Genomic DNA, 19,094 nt, shown 5'->3' on the forward strand with positions numbered 1-19,094 from the left:
ACAACCACCCTGTGGGAGGTTAGACTCAGACATTTTCTTCTTAGGAGGCAAACAATTAATTCCTACAGGTAGATCCTGTATATAGTCAACAAAGCTACTCCGTACCATTCCTTTCCATCCCACCACATTTTTCACCCTCCCAAGGGCAGTTTTCTGAGTACCATTTGTCCATTTTGCTGTAGGAAGTACAGACGAGTTTGGACATGGGAGCCATAGAAAGGATCCAGCATCAGAGTTTAGAACTGGTTACTACATCCAATATTTCCTTGTGCAGAAGAAAGGCAGAGGCCTCTGCCCCATTTTAGACCTTCAACCCCTCAACTTCATCCTGTAGAAGTGTAAGAAATTGGATTGATGGATGTCAGGATGAGCCACAAAAGACACTAAATTAACCTGTGCTTAACCCTCTGGTGGCTTGATACAGAAACAGTCAGGCTTAACTTAGAGGCAATGTGTAAAGTAGTGATGCAGCACACAAACAGTAATAAAGTGAAAACACAAAACCCAAAACCAATGTAGAAAAATAAGATACATTTTAATGTATACATTGAGACCAAAGTAACTAAAATGTAATCAGTAGAACCAGAGATTTACAATGTAAAAATATTATGTCGCTATATCGCCTAAAAGCACAAAGCGCCATTCACAGTCATCTTGTCGTGCTAGACAGGGGGAAAGTCACAAGTTCAGGCGGATCAGGTAGAGGGACCAGGTTAGTCCCGCTGAAAAAGTTACCATCTCAAAGTCAGGCACAAAGAATCCAGAGCTTGAGGATTTCTCATTTTCTTGTAGAAAAGAGCATTCAGATGCCCACCAAGGGTCCAGGACCTGGGGAAGCACCTCTTGAGGATCAGGGATTCACTCTAGCAAAGGCCAGCGGGACTCAGGCAGGTCCATTTGCAGCAGGTCAGCTGGGCAGTTGCAGGGAAGGCCCCTGGAGCACGTTGTGCCCCTGTTGCTCAAGACAGGAGGTTAGCCAACTGACCCTTGGAGTGACTCAGGTAGTCTGGGATGAAGGGAGCAGATCTAATCATCCTTGGCAGAGAGCAGGACAGGCCTCAAGCAGCAGGACTGTCCTCTAGGGAACAAAGCAGTTCTTTCTCTGTGATGCCTGCAAGTCCAGGAGTGTACGGATGAGAGGTTCAAATGGGACAGTATTTATAAGTGGCACAAGGCTTCGAAGTGGCTGAATCTTCTAGGCTACCCCTACATCTGATTCTGGAAAGTGTCTTCTTTCCCCGGCAAAGTCTCCATGAAATCTTGGGTGACAAAAGACTTCCTTTGTGTGTGCTGGAGGCAAGCCTTTTGAAATGTATGTTGGGTAGGGAAGAGCTCCCCACACAACCATCCTCACTGGATGGTCCAGCCTGCCCAGACCTAGTACCCTATTGTTCACTGTATGAGCTCATTACACATTTTTAATGAGAGAGCCATTACCATGCCCAGGCAGCTGGAAACTCCTAGAAGACTTTGACATTCTTGGTCTGGAAAATGCCAACTTCCTATAAGTGGTACTTTCGAAATTGTAATCTAAAATCTGATATTAATATTAAAGAGGATTTTAAATCACAATTCATTTGAGTCCAAACGTGACATTTCTACCTGCCCCCAATCAAATGTTAACACTTTTTTTAAATGTAATAAGGTAACCCAATATTATCCTATGAGAGAGGTAGGCCTTACAATAGTGAAATACGAATTTAGTATTTTTTCACTACTGGGATATGTAAAACTTAAAACACATCCTACTTTTTAAATACGCTGTACTCTGCCCTGTGAGCTGCTAGGGCCTAGGTGACTTGTATGTATTAATATTGAATGTTTAGGCTTGGCAAAAGGTTTATTTTGCCAGCACGAAATGGCAGTTTACAACTGCACTACAGGCTGCAGTTGCATGAGGCATGTTTTAAAAGGCTACTGTAATGGGTGGTATAATAAGTGCTGCAGGCCCACGAATATCATTTAATTTACAGTAGTTTTGGTACATATGATAACACATACTAGGGGTATATAAGTAAGTTAAATGTACCAATCAGATGTAAGCCAATGTTACCATGGTTTAGGGAGAGAGAAAAATCACTTTAACATTGGCTAGCAGTGGTACAGGGCACAGAGTCCTAATACCAACAAAAACAAATTTGATAAAACAGAAGGGTGGTAGACAATTTTTTTGTAGTTGACCCTGTAGAAAGGGCCAAGTCCAGCATGACCTCCCCTCCAGCCATAAGCCAGGGTAGACTAATCAATACTTTGATGGCTTCCCTGCTTAAGCAATAGAACATGGACAAAGGACCTTTGCTGTAGTGGCACTTGTCAGTTCTGTGTCCCTCTGAACTCAGTTGGATGCCTCTCTCAACACTCTCCTGAGCCACTGAACTGACCCATGGGAAACCATTCCTCTCACTTGTGGACCCCATCTGTAAGGCACCTAACATTAACCTGCCCACAGATGCATCCCAGTAGGCAGACTACCACCATGACCAACAAAGTGATGTGTGCCCATTCCGCCCTGGATCAGGCTTCTGTCTCCAACCCAAGTAAACCTCCGCCCATTAGGACAGCAACAAACAGACACTACTGATAGATGTTAAGAGCCGCTCCCTGGGCAAACCACTACCAGATGGAGACTCAAAGTGAGGGCCTCGGATAAGCCTTTCTTAGAGACTTGGGACTGACAAGGAGTTTGCCATTTGCTCTTGAGGGTTCCGCAGAGCGCGGGACAACAACCCAAAGTGTTAGGCACCCCACTTCTACTCTCCCTCCCACCAGGGTTGGTATCTTGAGAATGGTCTTTCAACCCAGTGTCTGAAAATGTGCCTGGCAAGCCAGAACTTCGGACAATTTTTCCACTCCCGGTTCCTCCATTCAGGCTTCTGTACCCTCTGTTTGGGAGTGGTATACCTACGAACCTGTGTATTTTAGAGTGCCCTGGGGGACTGCCCATTCCAGCTCTTTTAACCCTAGTGACAACTAATTTCCTGGGATGAAATCATTGGGCACATGGGGACTGACTGTGACCCTCCTTTTGGTCAGCTCCTCACCCCAATTCAGAGACACCAGAGCCATAGGGCAGAGGTACTGATCTGGGGAAAACAGCCTTTTCACTACAGTGGTCTGGCTGGCACCGGTATCCCTCAGAGCATTGACAGGGACTCATTGACTGTGATATAATGGAAGTGACAACTCCCACCTTCAGGGATCACATGCCCTAGACTCCCTTAGTCTGTCTCCCAACTAAGGGGATTAGGGCATGTTCTACCACCTGCCCCTGGGGACTACTTCCCCTATAAGGCCAGATTGGCCAACCCTGTAGTGATCCCACCAGTGGGTGGTTTCTTGGGAGAGACAGAGTCCCACTGCTTGTGTCCTAACTGAGACCATTCAAAGCAACAGGCTGGAAACGGGTCACCGGTCACCTGAGCCTTCCCCCTGTTTATCTAAAGGGGCATGTGAACCTTTTCTCCCCACCTTATTCTGGGACCTGTCTGTGTTTCCCCCTCACTCTGGCAGGGGAACCTGAGCCACCCTTCTTCAGGTCACTTCCAGGTACCTTCTTATGGATTCTGATGCTGAGCCAATGGTATGCCTCCCTGCATACTCCCTGGAGTCAGTGAGCTTGCTATCTACTTGGTGTTGGTGCATCTCAGTAAAAAAACATTCTGTGCATGTGCTATCTGGCAGTCCGATCATACCCCTTGTAATCACTCCCATCACTGCCCTTCACCCAACCAACCATTGCCTTGCAGAAGTGATTCACAAAATACACCCAGGTCTGATGGGGCTGCTTTGAATGACCCTAACCCTCTGCCTGTACTTCTCAGTGTTAAGACCATATTTCCTGTCAAGGGCGTCCTTCATGAGGGCATATCTCATTCTGTCACCCTTCCCTAGTGCCAGCAATACATCCTTCCCTTTACTGGTAATGTGTCTCCAGAAACTGGCTCCCCAATCCACATCAGGGACCCTATGCATCTGTAAGGCAACCTTAAAGGCTCAAACCACTTGCCATTATCACCCCCCACAACACAGTTAGGCACCAGGTCTTTGACAATGTGGACTCCTCTGTATCCACTGGCATATTGCAGCCACCATTGTTGCTGGGGTCTGAGGCTTGTTTTGCTTTAGTGTCCAGATCTTTAAGGCTCACTTCATTAGCTAACATTGTTTTCCTTTCTGCCAATGCCCTGTAGGCCCCAACCTTTCTATCCCCCAAGGCCCTCTTGACAGCAGCCTTTTCTGTCCTTCTTGCAGCACCCTCCTCTGCAGCCCTCTTTGCAGCACCTTACTCTTTGGCTGCTTCCTTTTTAAGCTTGGCGAGCTCTTGTCTGATCTTTCAGCTCTCCTGTCCGCCAGCTCCTTCTGGGAGAGTTTGGAAGATATGCTGCTGCCTACTCTGGATCTGACAGGGCAGGGTCCTCACGCCTGTGAATCTCCCTTTCTCTTCTTGTGGCCATGGTCAGGAACTTTTCTCTCACCTCTTTCTCAATGCAAACACTTCCCCCTCATGCCCCTCCATCTCCTTCTCCTGCACTTTAGGCTCTAGCTGGTGGGCCTCCTCCCAGGCCCTGATGGCCTTCTGGAGCTCCTGCTTCTTGGAGCTCATTGTTACCTGCAGCCCCCTCTCTCTGTAGAATTCCTTAAGCTAAACCAGTGTAGCTGTCCAGGTTGTGGAGCTCAAACACGCTTGCATGTGGAGTTACAGTTGGAGAAAGTCAGGTAGAATGGAAGCCAATCAGGGGAGAATTGAAAATCTTGTATCAAGTTATTAGTGTTTCACAAAATCACTGAGCGGCACTGCACAAATACAAGTACTGGATCCCCCACGTAACACCAATGTAAGAAATTTGGTTATTGGTTCAGGGAGTGAAAACCCTACTCAAGCAGCAACCACAATCCTTGTTTGGGTGAGCCCCAAAAGTCACTAAATTAACCTGTGCTTAATCCTGTGGTAGCATGGCACAAAAGCATTCAGCCACTGTGTTAAGTATTTATGCAGCACATTAACAGTAATAAAGTGAAAACACAATGCAAGAAAAATCCCAAACCAATTCACAGAACTATGATACATTGTATTGTAATACAATGAGACTAAAACAACTAGCATCCAATTAGCTGAACCGGAGATATGCAGTTTTAAAGTTTTATGTAGAAATAACACCTAAAGCCAAAAAGTACCACTGGTGGTCATCTGGGCTTGCTAGACAGAGGGAAAGTCACAAGTTCATGCCGACCCAGTTAATCCAGCTGAAAAACGTACCTTTTTAAAGACTGGCGCAAAGAGTCCAGAACAACAGAATTTCTCCTTACCTTGAAGAGGAGTGTATTCTGACTCCATCCAAGGGTCCATGAACAGGGTCTTTGGGATTAGGGACTGGCTCTAGCAGAGACCAGCAGGGTTCAGGCAAGTCCATTTGCAACAGGTCATCTGGGCAGTTGCGGGGAGGCATCTTGAGCTTGTTGTATCCCTGGATGAAGGGAGCAGGTCCAGTCTTCCTTTGCAGAGAGCAGGACAGGCCTCAAGCAGCAGGGCAATCATCTGGGGAACAAGGCAAGACTCATGCAGCTGGGCACTCCTCTAAAAAACAAGACTGGCCTCTAGAAGCAGGGCACTCCTTTAGGGAACAATGTAGGCCTCACAAGGCAGGACAGTCTTCTGGAAAACAAGGCATTCCTCAAGCAGCAGGGCAGTTCTCTGGGGAACAAGGTAAGCCTCAAACAGCAGGGCAGTCCTCTAAAGAGCAAGGCAGTCCTTCCTCTATAATGTCTCCAGGTTCAGAAGTGTACATATGAGTGGTTCAAGAGTCCCAGTATTTATACTTGGTGAAATGGGGGAATTTTCTAGGCTACTCCCCACATCAGGTCCTGGAAAGTTCCTTCTTTGCCCTGAAAAGGCTTCAAGACATCTGGGGTGACAAAAGACTAGTATCAGGCTCCTTTCAGTGTGCTGGAGGTAAGCCCTTTGAAATGTAAGTGACACAGGGAATAGCTCCGCCCCCAGACATTCTGGCACGTTTGCCCATCGTACCCACACCTAGTCCCTAATTGTTCACTATCTGGGCCCAACACAAATTCTTACTTGGGGGAGCCATTAACAGGCTAAGGCAGCTGGAAACTCCTAAAAGGCCTTAAAGTATTTTGGGCAGGAAAATGCCAACTTTCTAAAAGTGACTTTTCCAAAATTGTAGTCTAAAATCCAAGTTATCATTAGAGGCGATTTTATATCACTATTTGAGTCCAAACATGACATTTCAACATGTTCCCAGTCAAACGTTAGCACTTACTAAATGTAATAAGGTAACCTTTTGTTATCTTATGAGAAGTGTTGGCCTTATAGTAGTGAAAAACAAATAGAGGAGTTTTTCACTATCAGGACATGTAAAACATAAAGCCACATGGCCTACGTTTTAAATACAATACACCCTGATATATGGGTGTCAAGGTTTGTTTGATTGGTTCTCAGGAGCAGTACCCTCAAGAGGCCCACCTTCGACAGCTCCGACTCGGATTTATAAATATATATACAGAGTATCTGAGTAGCCAGGTGAGGGGAAGGGAATTTAGGGAGGGTACTGCGGGGAATGAGACCTAAAAGTAGAGTAGAATAATTAGAATCCTGTCTTTTCTCTCCCAGTAATTATAATATCAAGATCCAAAAATATAGTCACTATTACCTGTGAAAGAGGTGACCTTCTTATGTCTTAGAGATAATTAGTTATACATTTTTATAGGTCTTGAAAACTCTTAATGTTTCTTGGTCACACATGCGTCTCACTATTGTGTTATCTTCACATGATCTTTTCAATAAGTCAGTTCTTAATCCTTCTTTACTTTGAATTCTTCGTTCAACACTCAAACCATTATCAATCTATTCGAGTTCGTTAGATTCACTTCCTTCTCGTATTTAGGATTATTTTTCAATTACAGTTTACTTTCGGTTTTGTTTTCTGCTTTACGTGAACATCATGAAAATCGTGACAACCATTGAAATATAAATATTGTTAATTACGACATTGCTTTCAGTTTTTTAACACTTGACAAAAGTTCACTGGGCTACTCGCCCTGCCATCGAAACTTCAAAACCAAATCTAAATCGCGTGGTCTAGCTGAGGGATTGCCATCCTTTCTATTTAAATAACCGTTGATCCTCTTACTTGAAAATGACTGCAAGCATTCAGGGAATTCTGCTTTGCACACACGATGACCCACTGTCTCGCTGGGGACCGGGATTGAAGCACGTCCCCCAGGAAATGAGCAAGACCAGAGACAGCATTAGTCCTCCGTCTCCACTGAGAATAACTTGCACGTGTGTGAGGGGCTGGGTCACTTTTATAGCCTCAGAGACGGCTGTGGAAGCAACTACGGAAACTGAGAAAGGACATGAATATTACTGCAAAGTCCAAAAAGACTTGGCAAATGCAACCGATTGCCGTGGTCGAACTGGAAAAGGACATGATTATTACTGTCAAGAGTTTATAAACATGAATATGTTAAAATGAGCTTGTAATACCGTCAACATTCATTATTATTGTTTTGCAACGTATAGTTCCACTGGTGTACACTAGAATCAAATCATGGTAGTTTGTTTACAGTCTAAGTGGAAGAACCGTGACAATGGGCCTTCAGGACCTACCTTAGGGGTGACTTTTATGTATTTAAAAAGAGGGTTTAGGCCTGGCAAAAGTTTTATTTTGCCAGGTTGAAATGGCAGTTTAAAACTGCACTACAGGCTGTAGTGGCTGTCCTGAGGCATGTTTTAAAGGGCTTCCTTATTGGGTAGCACAATGAGTGCTGAAGGCCCACTAGTAGCCTTGAATGGAAAATTTCCTAATTCATGTAACAGAAAGTTTCAAATCTATTAAGGACTCGGAGGCGAGGATTTGTCTTTTAGTTTCTTCGTTTATTTAGCCAGCAGCCATGACATTTTAATTACATCCATCATTACAACTACACTTCCCAAGATGCAGTGGGAAAGAACACAAGAAACAGTTCATCCAATCAACACTAGTTGATGTTGATTCCCTTGGGCAATCCCTGTGGAGATTTGGAAACGGGTAGAGGGATTGGAAAATCCCTAGAAAGTTCCATCAGAACTGAAAACCATACTTGACGCCTCCAAACTGTGGTAATCACCACAAGGTCTGCCTGCTGGCAACGTACTTGAGTGGATAATTGCTTGATCATCACGAATGGGGGAAAAGCATAACTCTTTTCCCTGCTTCAGACATCAGTCGCTACTGCTTTGGGATCCGGATACTTGCTATAGTACCTCTCCAATCGGTGATCCTGTGCTCTGTGGAAGACCATTTCCTGCCACTGAAAAATTCTCCACAGTGTGCTCCCCACACGTCTGCTGGCATCAGATTCTATTACCAGATCAGGCAGTGAGCCAAAGATGGCCCTGCCACACCTCCATTTGTGAGATCCAACAATACAATTACTCCCTTGGTTTTGCACAAAGGCGAAAATTAGGAGAAAGACAAAGGCACTTATCTCAGGTTGCTAGAACACCGAAGAAAAAGGGGGATAGAATATGAAGGGACATTGGAGGCCCCGATTGGGATGAACTGTTTCTTGTGTTCTTTCCTATTGCATCATAGGAAACATAGTTGTAATGCTGGATGTTATTAAAATTTTATGGCTGCTTATTCATCTTGGCATTGCCATGTGTGAACATTCAGAGATTTTGGTGGAAGGTGGCGCCTATCACAGAAAAGGCAATGGGGTGGTGGTTTCCTTTACACCGTTGGCCTGCCTACTGGGAGTGGAGTGATTAAGAAACCCTGGGTGTGTAAGATCCCCTATATGATTGCCCAACTCACACTCCTACTAGTGAAGCGGAGAGTGGTGATTGGGTGGATGAGTGAGAGGATACCGTAATTGAGCTCATGGTTACGAGATGTGGCGGAGGAGGCCCATATGCGCCTCACTCGCACTGATGAAAAAGCTGAGATAGAGATTATGACATGGAGCCTGATTCTTAATAACTTTGCAGGCGATGATGATAATGCCTCCTCAGACAGGTCAGACTCCAAACTGTAGAGGTCTTTTGCAGCTTTCTCCATTGTTTGCCATGCATGATGACTAAGTGGGGACAATGGGTGTGGCTTTTGGATGCATGTGTGCAGAGGAGTTGTCTTGGGTTTAAAATTATAACACATGTAAATTCTCCCTCTTCTGGGTCATAAGACTTACAAACTACTGTACTTAATTATTGGAATTGATGGAAGCCAGTACTTGGGCCATCATATTTATGGAGAAATGTACTTTGTATTTCTGGATGGCACTGCTGTGCTATTTAATTGTTTCATACAAAAGTCAATAATACAATTTTTTTTTTTAAATCGTGGCTGCTGGCTAAATAAACAAAGAAAGTAAAAGCCTAATTCTTGCCTCTGAGTCCTGACATAGAATTTATAGGACGTGGTTACAAGAGTACCATATACTAGGGACTTAGAATTAAATGGACTAATCAGGTATAAGCCAATTTTACTGTGGTTTCTGGAGAGAGCACAAGCACTGGTAATGTTCAAAGAGTCCTGATTCCAACAAAAAAGAATTCAGAAAAAAGGAGGGTGAAGGCAAAAAGTTTGAGCGTGAGCCTGCAGAGAGGCCCAAGTCCAATAGGAAGCATGATTTTAAGACGATCATGCTCACCAAAGTTCTAGCTGCTGTAGTGAATCCTAGTTTGTTTTAATGGGATAACGGAAGTTAGCTTAGCCTTTGGCTTGCAGACTTGTGCCCCCGTCACCTAGTGACTTTTAACCTACTTAGCTTGCTCTGTCTTAGACCATTTATTTAATTAACTCTTCTAAGATGGCTGCCTTGTTTATAGTTAGGCCCTTTTGTTTAGTGTTATGTTATCAGTGTCACCATAATGGCGTCAACTAATGCGACAAAGACAAACAAACTGTAGGTGCTCACATTAGAAATTACCTTCCCAAGCATGCAGTGTTATCTATTGTTTTGGAAACAACCTACGTCAGGGGTCCAAGTAGATTTGTATAAATACATCACACTTTAGATAGATAATCAGAGGGATTCCGACCAGATACCATCGCTGCTATTGATGTTGCACGTAGCCTTGACGCTGACCCGGACTTCGTGTTCCTTCAAAGTCTGAGCTCGAGACCTCATTCCAAGGTAACAAGGGTTGGGGGCTCTTTCCGGGGATGTGGCATTGGCAGATTAGATTTAACATACCCAGCTCTCTTCTAGGTAGAAGGTTAGGCCTATCACGATAGGGTACTAGGACATACTACATACTTTATGTCTTTTCATCCTAATGCAAGATGGTAGAGGTCTTCATAATCATGACTCTCGTCTTTACAATTCTATTTCTTGCACTGTTCATTATCCTAATCATTGCAGCCCATGCGATTTACTGCAGATTGTATTAAATAAAAACTATTGAAACATTACTGCATTACTGCTGTGTTTGGTTGAGACATGATATATCTGTGAGAAAGGGGTAATCTCTGTTTAACCACCATGATCCCTGGGATGTCATACTTCTGAGTCCATGCGTAAAGGCTGCCACAAATCACCTTTAACTGTTTGGGGTTTTGGTGAGGTACTGATAGTGAGCCAGAAGGGTTGGGACTACAGTTGCAACTTGTTGTAGGATAGGCATAGTCACCTACAAACATAAGTACTGTCATTCTTGAACCAGCAGTCTTGCCCAAAGCAAGAGTCCAAACTACGACACTGCCTTGGATTCAGGAGACTGGATGAAGGCCTTGGAGCTGCAGGACTCCTATTTACATAACCTGCCCTGCAGGCCCACAGATACAACCTGTGGTTCAACATGGGCCACAAGCATTTTCAATTTCTTCTGCTCCCTTTCAACCTCACCAGTGCCATCAGGTAGTTGCAGCCCATCTCCATAGGTCAGGAGTGCCAATCTTCCCCTACCTTGATGACTAGCTAGTTAAGGCAGACTTGCCACAGTCTGTTGTAGACCACTTCCAGACAACAGAAAATCTCCTTACATCACTGGCGTTCAGGATCAACCTGCCAAAGTCATACCCGACTCCTTCAGAGAGGCTCCCCTCCATCTCAGCCTTTCAGGCCTTCCTTCCGGATCCAGAACATTTAGGCTATGATCCCATTGTTACATCCTCTGTCCGTGGTCTGAGTGAGAATGACTTTGAGGATTCTTGGTCTACTGGCCTCCTTCATCCTGCTTGTTGAGGTCTACAGTGGATTCTGAAGTCTCAGTCGGATAAGCAACAGGATTACCTGTCAGATTCCATCCTGGTCTCAAATTGTTATGCAAGAGTATTGTTTGTACTAATCCATTACACAGTTTCACCTGCTTGGTAAATACTACTGTGGTTCCTGTAATGATTACAGGTAACTAAAAAGTACAGTGTAGTTCTGTTTTATCGCTCTGTGTTCAATTATTCCTCTCTTTATTCCAAATCAAGACACAAAAGAATATCAGTAAACATAGACAAGCTGCCTTGTTAACTTTTTATGTTTTGTTCTCTTATTTTTAGAGAACTCCCAGAAAGTCCTTTGTGAGCTCTCTACAGAGTCTGCCTTCAAGCATGAGGGGAAAGTCCCTAGTCGACTGGCTCTTGGCGGTCGAGGTGGATATAACGGGAAGTGCTGGGGATCACCTGTGCGGCAAAAGAAAAAGCACACAGGTACAATCTTCTGGTCCTTCCTTTGATCCAAATAGGTGATTGGAAACTATGTAATTAATTGTTGTATGTATATCCTGTCAAAACATGTTGTGATGTTTTACAGTTTATGGTTATATATTTTCCATGCACACTACTTGTATTTTTTTAAATCTGTCATAACATCTTTTTGCTTAGTATTTGTGCTGATAGTCTTTAAACTACTTGCTTGACCAGTATAGAGTTACAGTAGACAGCCCACTTACCTCTTTAATTGCTTCCATCAAATGCACAGCAAAGAGCACTTGGAAGAATAAAGATAGACAGCTTTCATTTAAAAAGTGTAAACAAGTGTTTGTGTTGAAGTACATAATGTTAATTTATAGACTGAATGGACGTTGAAAAGGAACACTTTTGTATATGTAGAACATATTTCAGTAGGATTCAAAAGGTTTGTGAACTATCTCTCAGAATATACAATTGTTCCATACGAGATATATTTATTGGCCTTGTGGTAATTCTGATCTTAGCCCATTAGCCCCTTACCTCGTAAGGTAAGAGTGCAGTGCCTTTTTATCCTTGGTGCCTTCATAACTTGTTTTCCACAAGTGGGATCCAGGCCATACTTGCATCCTTTTATCCCCCACATGTTGGGGAATCCAAAAATGCACTGGGTTTTGGGGTTTCCCCTGGAGGGAGCATAGAAACAACCAAAGTATAGCATCAGCTTTAAGTTTTATTTTTGAAAAAATGGGAAAAACGTGCTTGGCAAGAAAGCTTTTGTCTTTTTTTCTTTCTTCAAAGGGCAGCATTGAAAGGTTTGCTGGACTAATGTAGGAGGCTGGACTGGCTTGTAGTGAGTACCAAGGGGTACTTACACCCTGCACCAGGCCCAGGTATCCCTTATTAGTGTATAGGGTGTCTAGCAGCTTAGGCTGATAGATAATGGTAGCTTAGCAGAGCAGCTTAGGCTGAACTAGGAGACGAGTGAAGCTCCTACAGTACCACTAATGTCACATGCACAATATCATAAGAAAACACAATACACAGATATACTAAAAATAAAGGTACTTTATTTTTATGACAATATGCCAAAGGTATCTCAGTGAGTACCCTCAGTATGAGGATAGCAAATATACACAAGATATATGTACACAATACCAAAATATGCAGTAATAGTATTAGAAAACAGTGCAAACAATGTATAGTTACAATAGGATGCAATGGGGACACATAGGGATAGGGGCAACACAAACCATATACTCCAAAAGTGGAATGCGAACAAAGCTATGTGACCTTGTAGAGGATCGCTGGGACTGTAAGAAAACAGTTAGGGTTAGAAAAATAGCCCACCCCAAGACCCTGAAAAGTGAGTGCAAAGTGCACTAAAGTTCCCCTAAGGACATAGAAGTCGTGATAGGGGAATTCTGCAGGAAAGACACAAATCAGCAATGCAACAACGATGGATTTCCAAACGAGGGTACCTGTGGAACAAGGGGACCAAGTCCAAAAGTCACAAGCAAGTCGGAGATGGGCAGATGCCCAGGAAATGCCAGCTGTGGGTGCAAAGAAGCTGCTACTGGACAGTAGAAGCTGAAGATTCTGCAGGAACGACAAGGGCTAGGAACTTCCCCTTTGGAGGACGGATCCCTCACGCCGTGGAGAGTCGTGCAGAAGTGTTTTCCTGAAGAAAGACCGCCAACAAGCCTTGCTAGCTGCAAATCGTGCGGTTAGGGTTTTTGGATGCTGCTGTGGCCCAGGAGGGACCAGGATGTCGCCAGTTGCGTCTGGGGACAGAGGGGGCGTCGAGCAAGACAAGGAGCCCTCTCAGAAGCAGGCAGCACCCGCAGAAGTGCCAGAACAGGCACTACGAAGTGGAGTGAAACGGTGCTCACCCGAAGTTGCACAAAGGAGTCCCACGCCGCCGGAGAACAACTTAGGAGGTCGTGGAATGCAGGTTAGAGTGCCGTGGACCCAGGCTGGAGTGTGCACAAAGGACTTCCGCTGGAAGTGCACGGAGGCCGGAGTAGCTGCAAAAGTCGTGGTTCCCAGCAATGCAGTCTGGCGTGGGGAGGCAAGGACTTACCTCCACCAAACTTGGACTGAAGAGTCACTGGACTGTGGGAGTCACTTGGACAGAGTTGCTGGATTCAAGGGACCTCGCTCGTCGTGCTGAGAGGAGACCCAGGGTACCGGTGATGCAGTTCTTTGGTGCCTGCGGTTGCAGGGGGACGATTCCGTCGACCCACAGGAGATTTCTTCGGAGCTTCTAGTGCAGAGAGGAGGCAGACTACCCCCACAGCATGCACCACCAGGAAAGCAGTCGAGAAGGTGGCAGGATCAGCGTTACAGAGTTGCAGTAGTCGTCTTTGCTACTTTGTTGCAGTTTTGCAGGCTTCCAGCGCGGTCAGTAGTCGATTCCTTGGTAGAAGGTGAAGAGAGAGATGCAGAGGAACTCGGATGAGCTCTTGCATTCGTTATCTAAGGAATCCCCAAAGACAGAGACCCTAAATAGCCAGAAAAGAGGGTTTGGGACAGGGTCTGTCTACTTAGGAGAGAGGATAGGCTAGCAACACCTGAAGGAGCCTATCAGAAGGAGTCTCTGACATCATCTGCTGGCACTGGCCACTCAGAGCAGTCCAGTGTGCCAGCAGCACCTCTGTTTCCAAGATGGCAGAGGTCTGGAGCACACTGGAGGAGCTCTTTGCACCTCCCAGGGGAGGTGCAGGTCAGGGGAGTGGTCACTCCCCTTTCCTTTGTCCAGTTTCGCGCCAGAGCAGGGCTGAGGGGTCCCTGAACCGGTGTAGACTGGCTTATGCAGAAATGGGCACCATCTGTGCCCATGAAAGCATTTCCAGAGGCTGGGGGAGGCAACTCCTCCCCAGCCCTAACGCCATTTTCCAAAGGGAGAGGGTGTAACACCCTCTCTCTGAGGAAGTCCTTTGTTCTGCCTTCCTGGGCCAGGCCTGGCTGGACCCCAGGAGGGCAGAAACCTGTCTGAGGGGTTGGCAGCAGCAGCAGCTGCAGTGAAACCCCGGGAAAGGCAGTTTGGCAGCGCCAGGGTCTGTGCTAGAGACCCGTGGGATCATGGGATTGCACCAACAATGCCAGGATGGCATAGAGGGGGCAATTCCATGATCTTAGACATGTTACATGGCCATATTCGGAGTTACCATTGTGAAGCTACACATAGGTAGTGACCTATATGTAGTGCACACGTGTAATGGTGTCCCCGCACTCACAAAGTCCGGGGAATTGGCCCCGAACAATGTGGGGGCACCTTGGCTAGTGCCAGGGTGCCCACACACTAAGTAACTTAGCACCCAGCCTTTACCAGGTAAAGGTTAGACATATAGGTGACTTATAAGTTACTTAAGTGCAGTGTAAAATGGCTGTGAAATAACGTGGACGTTATTTCACTCAGGCTGCAGTGGCAGGCCTGTGTAAGAATTGTCAGAGCTCCCTATGGGTGGCAAAAGAAATGCTGCCGCCCATAGGGATCTCCTGGAACCCCAATACCCTGGGTACCTCAGTACCATATACTAGGGAATTATAAGGGTGTTCCAGTATGCCAATGTAAATTGGTAAAATTGGTCACTAGCCTGTTAGTGACAATTTGTAAAGAGAGAGAATAACCACTGACGTTCTGGTTAGCAGAGCCTCAGTGAGACAGTTAGGCATCACACAGGGAACACATACCTATAGGTCACAAACTTATGAGCACTGGGGTCCCGACTAGCAGGGTCCCAGTGACACATAACAAACATACTGAAAACATAGGGTTTGCACTATGAGCACTGGGCCCTGGCTAGCAGGAGCCCAGTGAGACAGTGAAAATACCCTGACATACACTCACAAACAGGCCAAAAGTGGGGGTAACAAGGCTAGAAAGAGGCTACTTTCTCACAACTAAGATCACGTTTCCTAGCTTTCACGAGCCAGCAGGGTTGTAAATAAAATCCATAGCTTTTGCATTTTTGTAAGTGCCAGATATGGTTTCATGTTTTTGTGGTTAAACAGATGTGAAGACCATTGGGAACTCACATTTCTATGCATTTATGAAACGTAGACTAAATTCTGAATTCAGCAAAGGGTCATTTGTTTAGATCACGCATAGTTTTCCCAAAGAAACTAACCGCTGAAATAAAAAACTAATGAAAATCGGTAAGAAAAAAAGTAGAGAACTGTAACAACGTTTTCATCTGTAATTTTTTGCCCCAATAACCAGTTTATAAGTAATGTACCATTATGTCGTTAAGCCCTTTTTTGGTTTGCTGGCTATCCAAAAACACTCCCTACCCAGAGCCAACAACTGCGCTTCAACTTATAATGCTAATTCATTGTCTATGCACCATGCAGCCATTCATATGATCGAATCTAATGAATGAAAAACGTGCATGAAAAAACCTGTGCATTTTTTAAATGTGCCAAAGAACACTGAGTTTAGGAATAGTGGTTAGTGGTACAACTCTGATTTTGGAGTTACACATACTGTCTTGTAATTCAGAGGACATTTTTTAAATGTATTCTTTTTTGTATAATAGCTTAGTTTTAGAAGCGATAATGGAGAGAAGTTCAGTTAATAGTAACAAATGTTCTTCTACTTTGTATCCCCACGCTTCTCTTGATAAAAATGGTACATTTACTTCTGAGGCTGGATCTATCACCTGTGACACAGTCGGCTCCAAAACAGAAAATGGCAGACATCAGATTTTCACATTTACCCATTTTGGCAATCTGGATAGCTGTGACATTTGGACCTAGGCTCAGCCAACACAAAGGGAAACATGCTAAACCTAGACATTTCTTAAAACTAGAGACCCAGTAGAGTATCGGGTGATATGGCTTGCATGGATCTCATGACGTTTTCTTATCCACAATAACCAGAAAACCTCACATTTTGGTGAAAAACTCTAATTTTCCTCATATTTCTGTGAGGAAAAGTTCTGAATCTTCAGAGATTGATAAAATTCATACCACCCAGTGCTTCAACATTTCTCATGATAAACTCAGTAGCCCACTTGTGTGGCTGGGCATATCATACGTGACTTAATCAGCCCCAAATCCCAATGTGGAGACATAGGCCCTCATTATAACATTGGCAGTCCAGCTCCGCCACGCTGGCGGTAACACCACCGACAGCATGGTAATGCTGGACTGCCAGGTTATGTCCATGGTGGTGAACAGGCTGCAAAGCAGCCAGTCACCACCTGTACCGCAAGGTGGTCAGATCACCGGGGCGGAGGTGAACCACCTTCGCCCTGGCGGCCCACCATAGACTGCTGACAGTATTTGGAGCCTCCTTTCCGCCAGGGATTCCTGCTGCCAGTATGTGACTCTCCCCTGCCCCCCCCCCACACAGCCACGGTCCCCTCATAACCCCTAGAGCCCCCCCGCCCCCACCCCATCCAAGCATGCACGCACCCCACACATATACACACACACACACGCAATCACGCACTCATACAGACACACACATACACTCGAACACACCCCCAACACCCGTGCATCCATTCACTCAGACACTCACAATCACACACGTACGCACCACCCCCCTTCAATCACACAAACGCAAACCCCCATGCACGCACACACCACTTATCACCCCCCCTCCCCTATCGGACGGGCACTTACATTTTCACAGTGATTGTCCGGGAGGGGGTGGGATCCTTGGGGCCTGCTCCGCCGCCAGTACCCCGTCACCACAACACCGCCACACCTATTACCAACTCGTAATAGGCGTGGCTGTGTTGTGGTGACGTGGCAGTGGAAGCGGAGCAGCTTCCACTGCACCGCCGAGCTCCAGTATGGCTGCTGACAGCTCTCCACCCAAGTTCTGCGGAGAGCCGCCAGCAGTCATAATATGGCTGTCGGAAGACCGCCATCCCTGGTGGTATTGTGGCTGGCGGGACTTTGGCGTTCTAGATTATAGACCACCGAAGTCATAATGAGGGCCTTAATGTTCTCGGCACAAAAATTGTCTTTTTGGGTGATGTGGTATTTGAACAAGGACTTCCCTGCCACCCAGGAAAAACTCTCAAATCTAGACATTTCATGAAACTAGAGGTCTAGGGGAGACCACATTGTTAAGAGTTGTGCCCTTGCGTACCCAGAATGCGATACATACTTCAAACGTTTACTTTTTCCTTTGAGAAAATATGCTAAATCTTCTGGGATCCATAAAATTCCTATCACCCAACACTCCCACACTTCTGATAGAAAGGGTACCCCACTTATGCGGCTGGGCCTGCTGTCCATAACAAGAATGGATGAAAACTGTGACCCTATAAAGATTTTTTTTTTTTTTTTTAATCTTCATTAACATTTTCATCAATATTTGGAGGGTCTTACCCCTAAACTGATGCCCTTAATTAGCAGGTGCTCCGCAGCCTCAGTAACATGTTTTGTAACTCCAAAGTCCTGTTAGAGGGGAAAAAATGAATATATCTTATTTGGAGCTTATTCAGAGCTGTGAACTCAAGATCTTTCAGACTCAGTTTGCGTCTGTCCTCCCAATACATTTTGGTCCCCTCCCACAAAGCAGAATTTCTGGAACTTTGTGAAGGCTAGCTACTGTCAATTCCATCCAAGCCACCTGGTCAATTTCATTCATACATTTTAAGAAAGTGTGTGAGATAAATTGATTTCCTGTGTCTAACAATTATTAATGTCACTACTGTGGGCACAAGCATTAACACCATCCAGCTCAATGGCCAAGTATCCTTAAGAGACGAGTTTAATCTGTACAATACAGTGTCTTCCAGTTTTATATTTGGGTATGTTTTATATTTCATTAATTCTTTAAATTCTAACTAAATGTTTTGTTTAGTATGGGCCATCATGTAAACATAATGAAGTGGTTTGTTTTTGATTGACCTATCTAGGCCACAATTGTTCTTCTTGTTTATTTTAAAACGTGTAATATTTGAGTGGTGAAGCTTTCCTAAAACATCTCCTATATCTAACAACTGAGAAAGTACTTTTATTCACTAATATGGCATCTGCCCACTGAATTTGAGAGAGGTCTATGTTTTTCTTACCCTATCTCCCACTGAAATCTTCCTTCCGTGGAGATTCTTGAATATAACTAGTTTCTTGTAATTTGGAGTAAAATGGACAGATTCGTTTTTGAGAATAGTCAAGACTATTTCATCCTTAATTTCCTTCATAGCTACAGAGGTTTTAATTTGCCCATACAACAAAACAATGAAATTAATTGTTTTTACTGTTTTTAAATCTCCACACTAAAGTGTCATTATTTTTTTTTATGAATCCTATAGCCTGAAAAGTGACCACATTTCTTAAGATTGTAGATTAAATGGTTTTATTCTGATTCTCTACTTGAAGAGCAACAAGTGGTCAGTAAATAATTACACCTTAACTTCCATTATACACTGAAAAATTGCTACTTAACTGCCTATTAATAATCTATCCGCCCTTAGGCTGAAAATAATATACTCTTATTGTATT

The 19,094-nt window shown here is 44.6% G+C and overlaps 1 protein-coding gene across 2 annotated transcripts in view; it reads left to right on the forward strand.

Moving 5' to 3' along the window:
• Positions 1-19,094, forward strand: part of ZSWIM8 (zinc finger SWIM-type containing 8) — a 2,332,791-nt gene that overhangs the window by 1,418,101 nt on the left and 895,596 nt on the right. For both annotated transcript variants that reach the window (XM_069240531.1, XM_069240532.1), the window contains exon 17: positions 11,499-11,648. In XM_069240531.1, coding sequence (XP_069096632.1) covers positions 11,499-11,648 — 150 coding nt within the window. The remainder of the gene's footprint in view (positions 1-11,498; positions 11,649-19,094) is intronic.

Source organism: Pleurodeles waltl, chromosome 6 (genome assembly GCF_031143425.1).
Source record: "Pleurodeles waltl isolate 20211129_DDA chromosome 6, aPleWal1.hap1.20221129, whole genome shotgun sequence".
NCBI lineage: Eukaryota > Metazoa > Chordata > Amphibia > Caudata > Salamandridae > Pleurodeles > Pleurodeles waltl.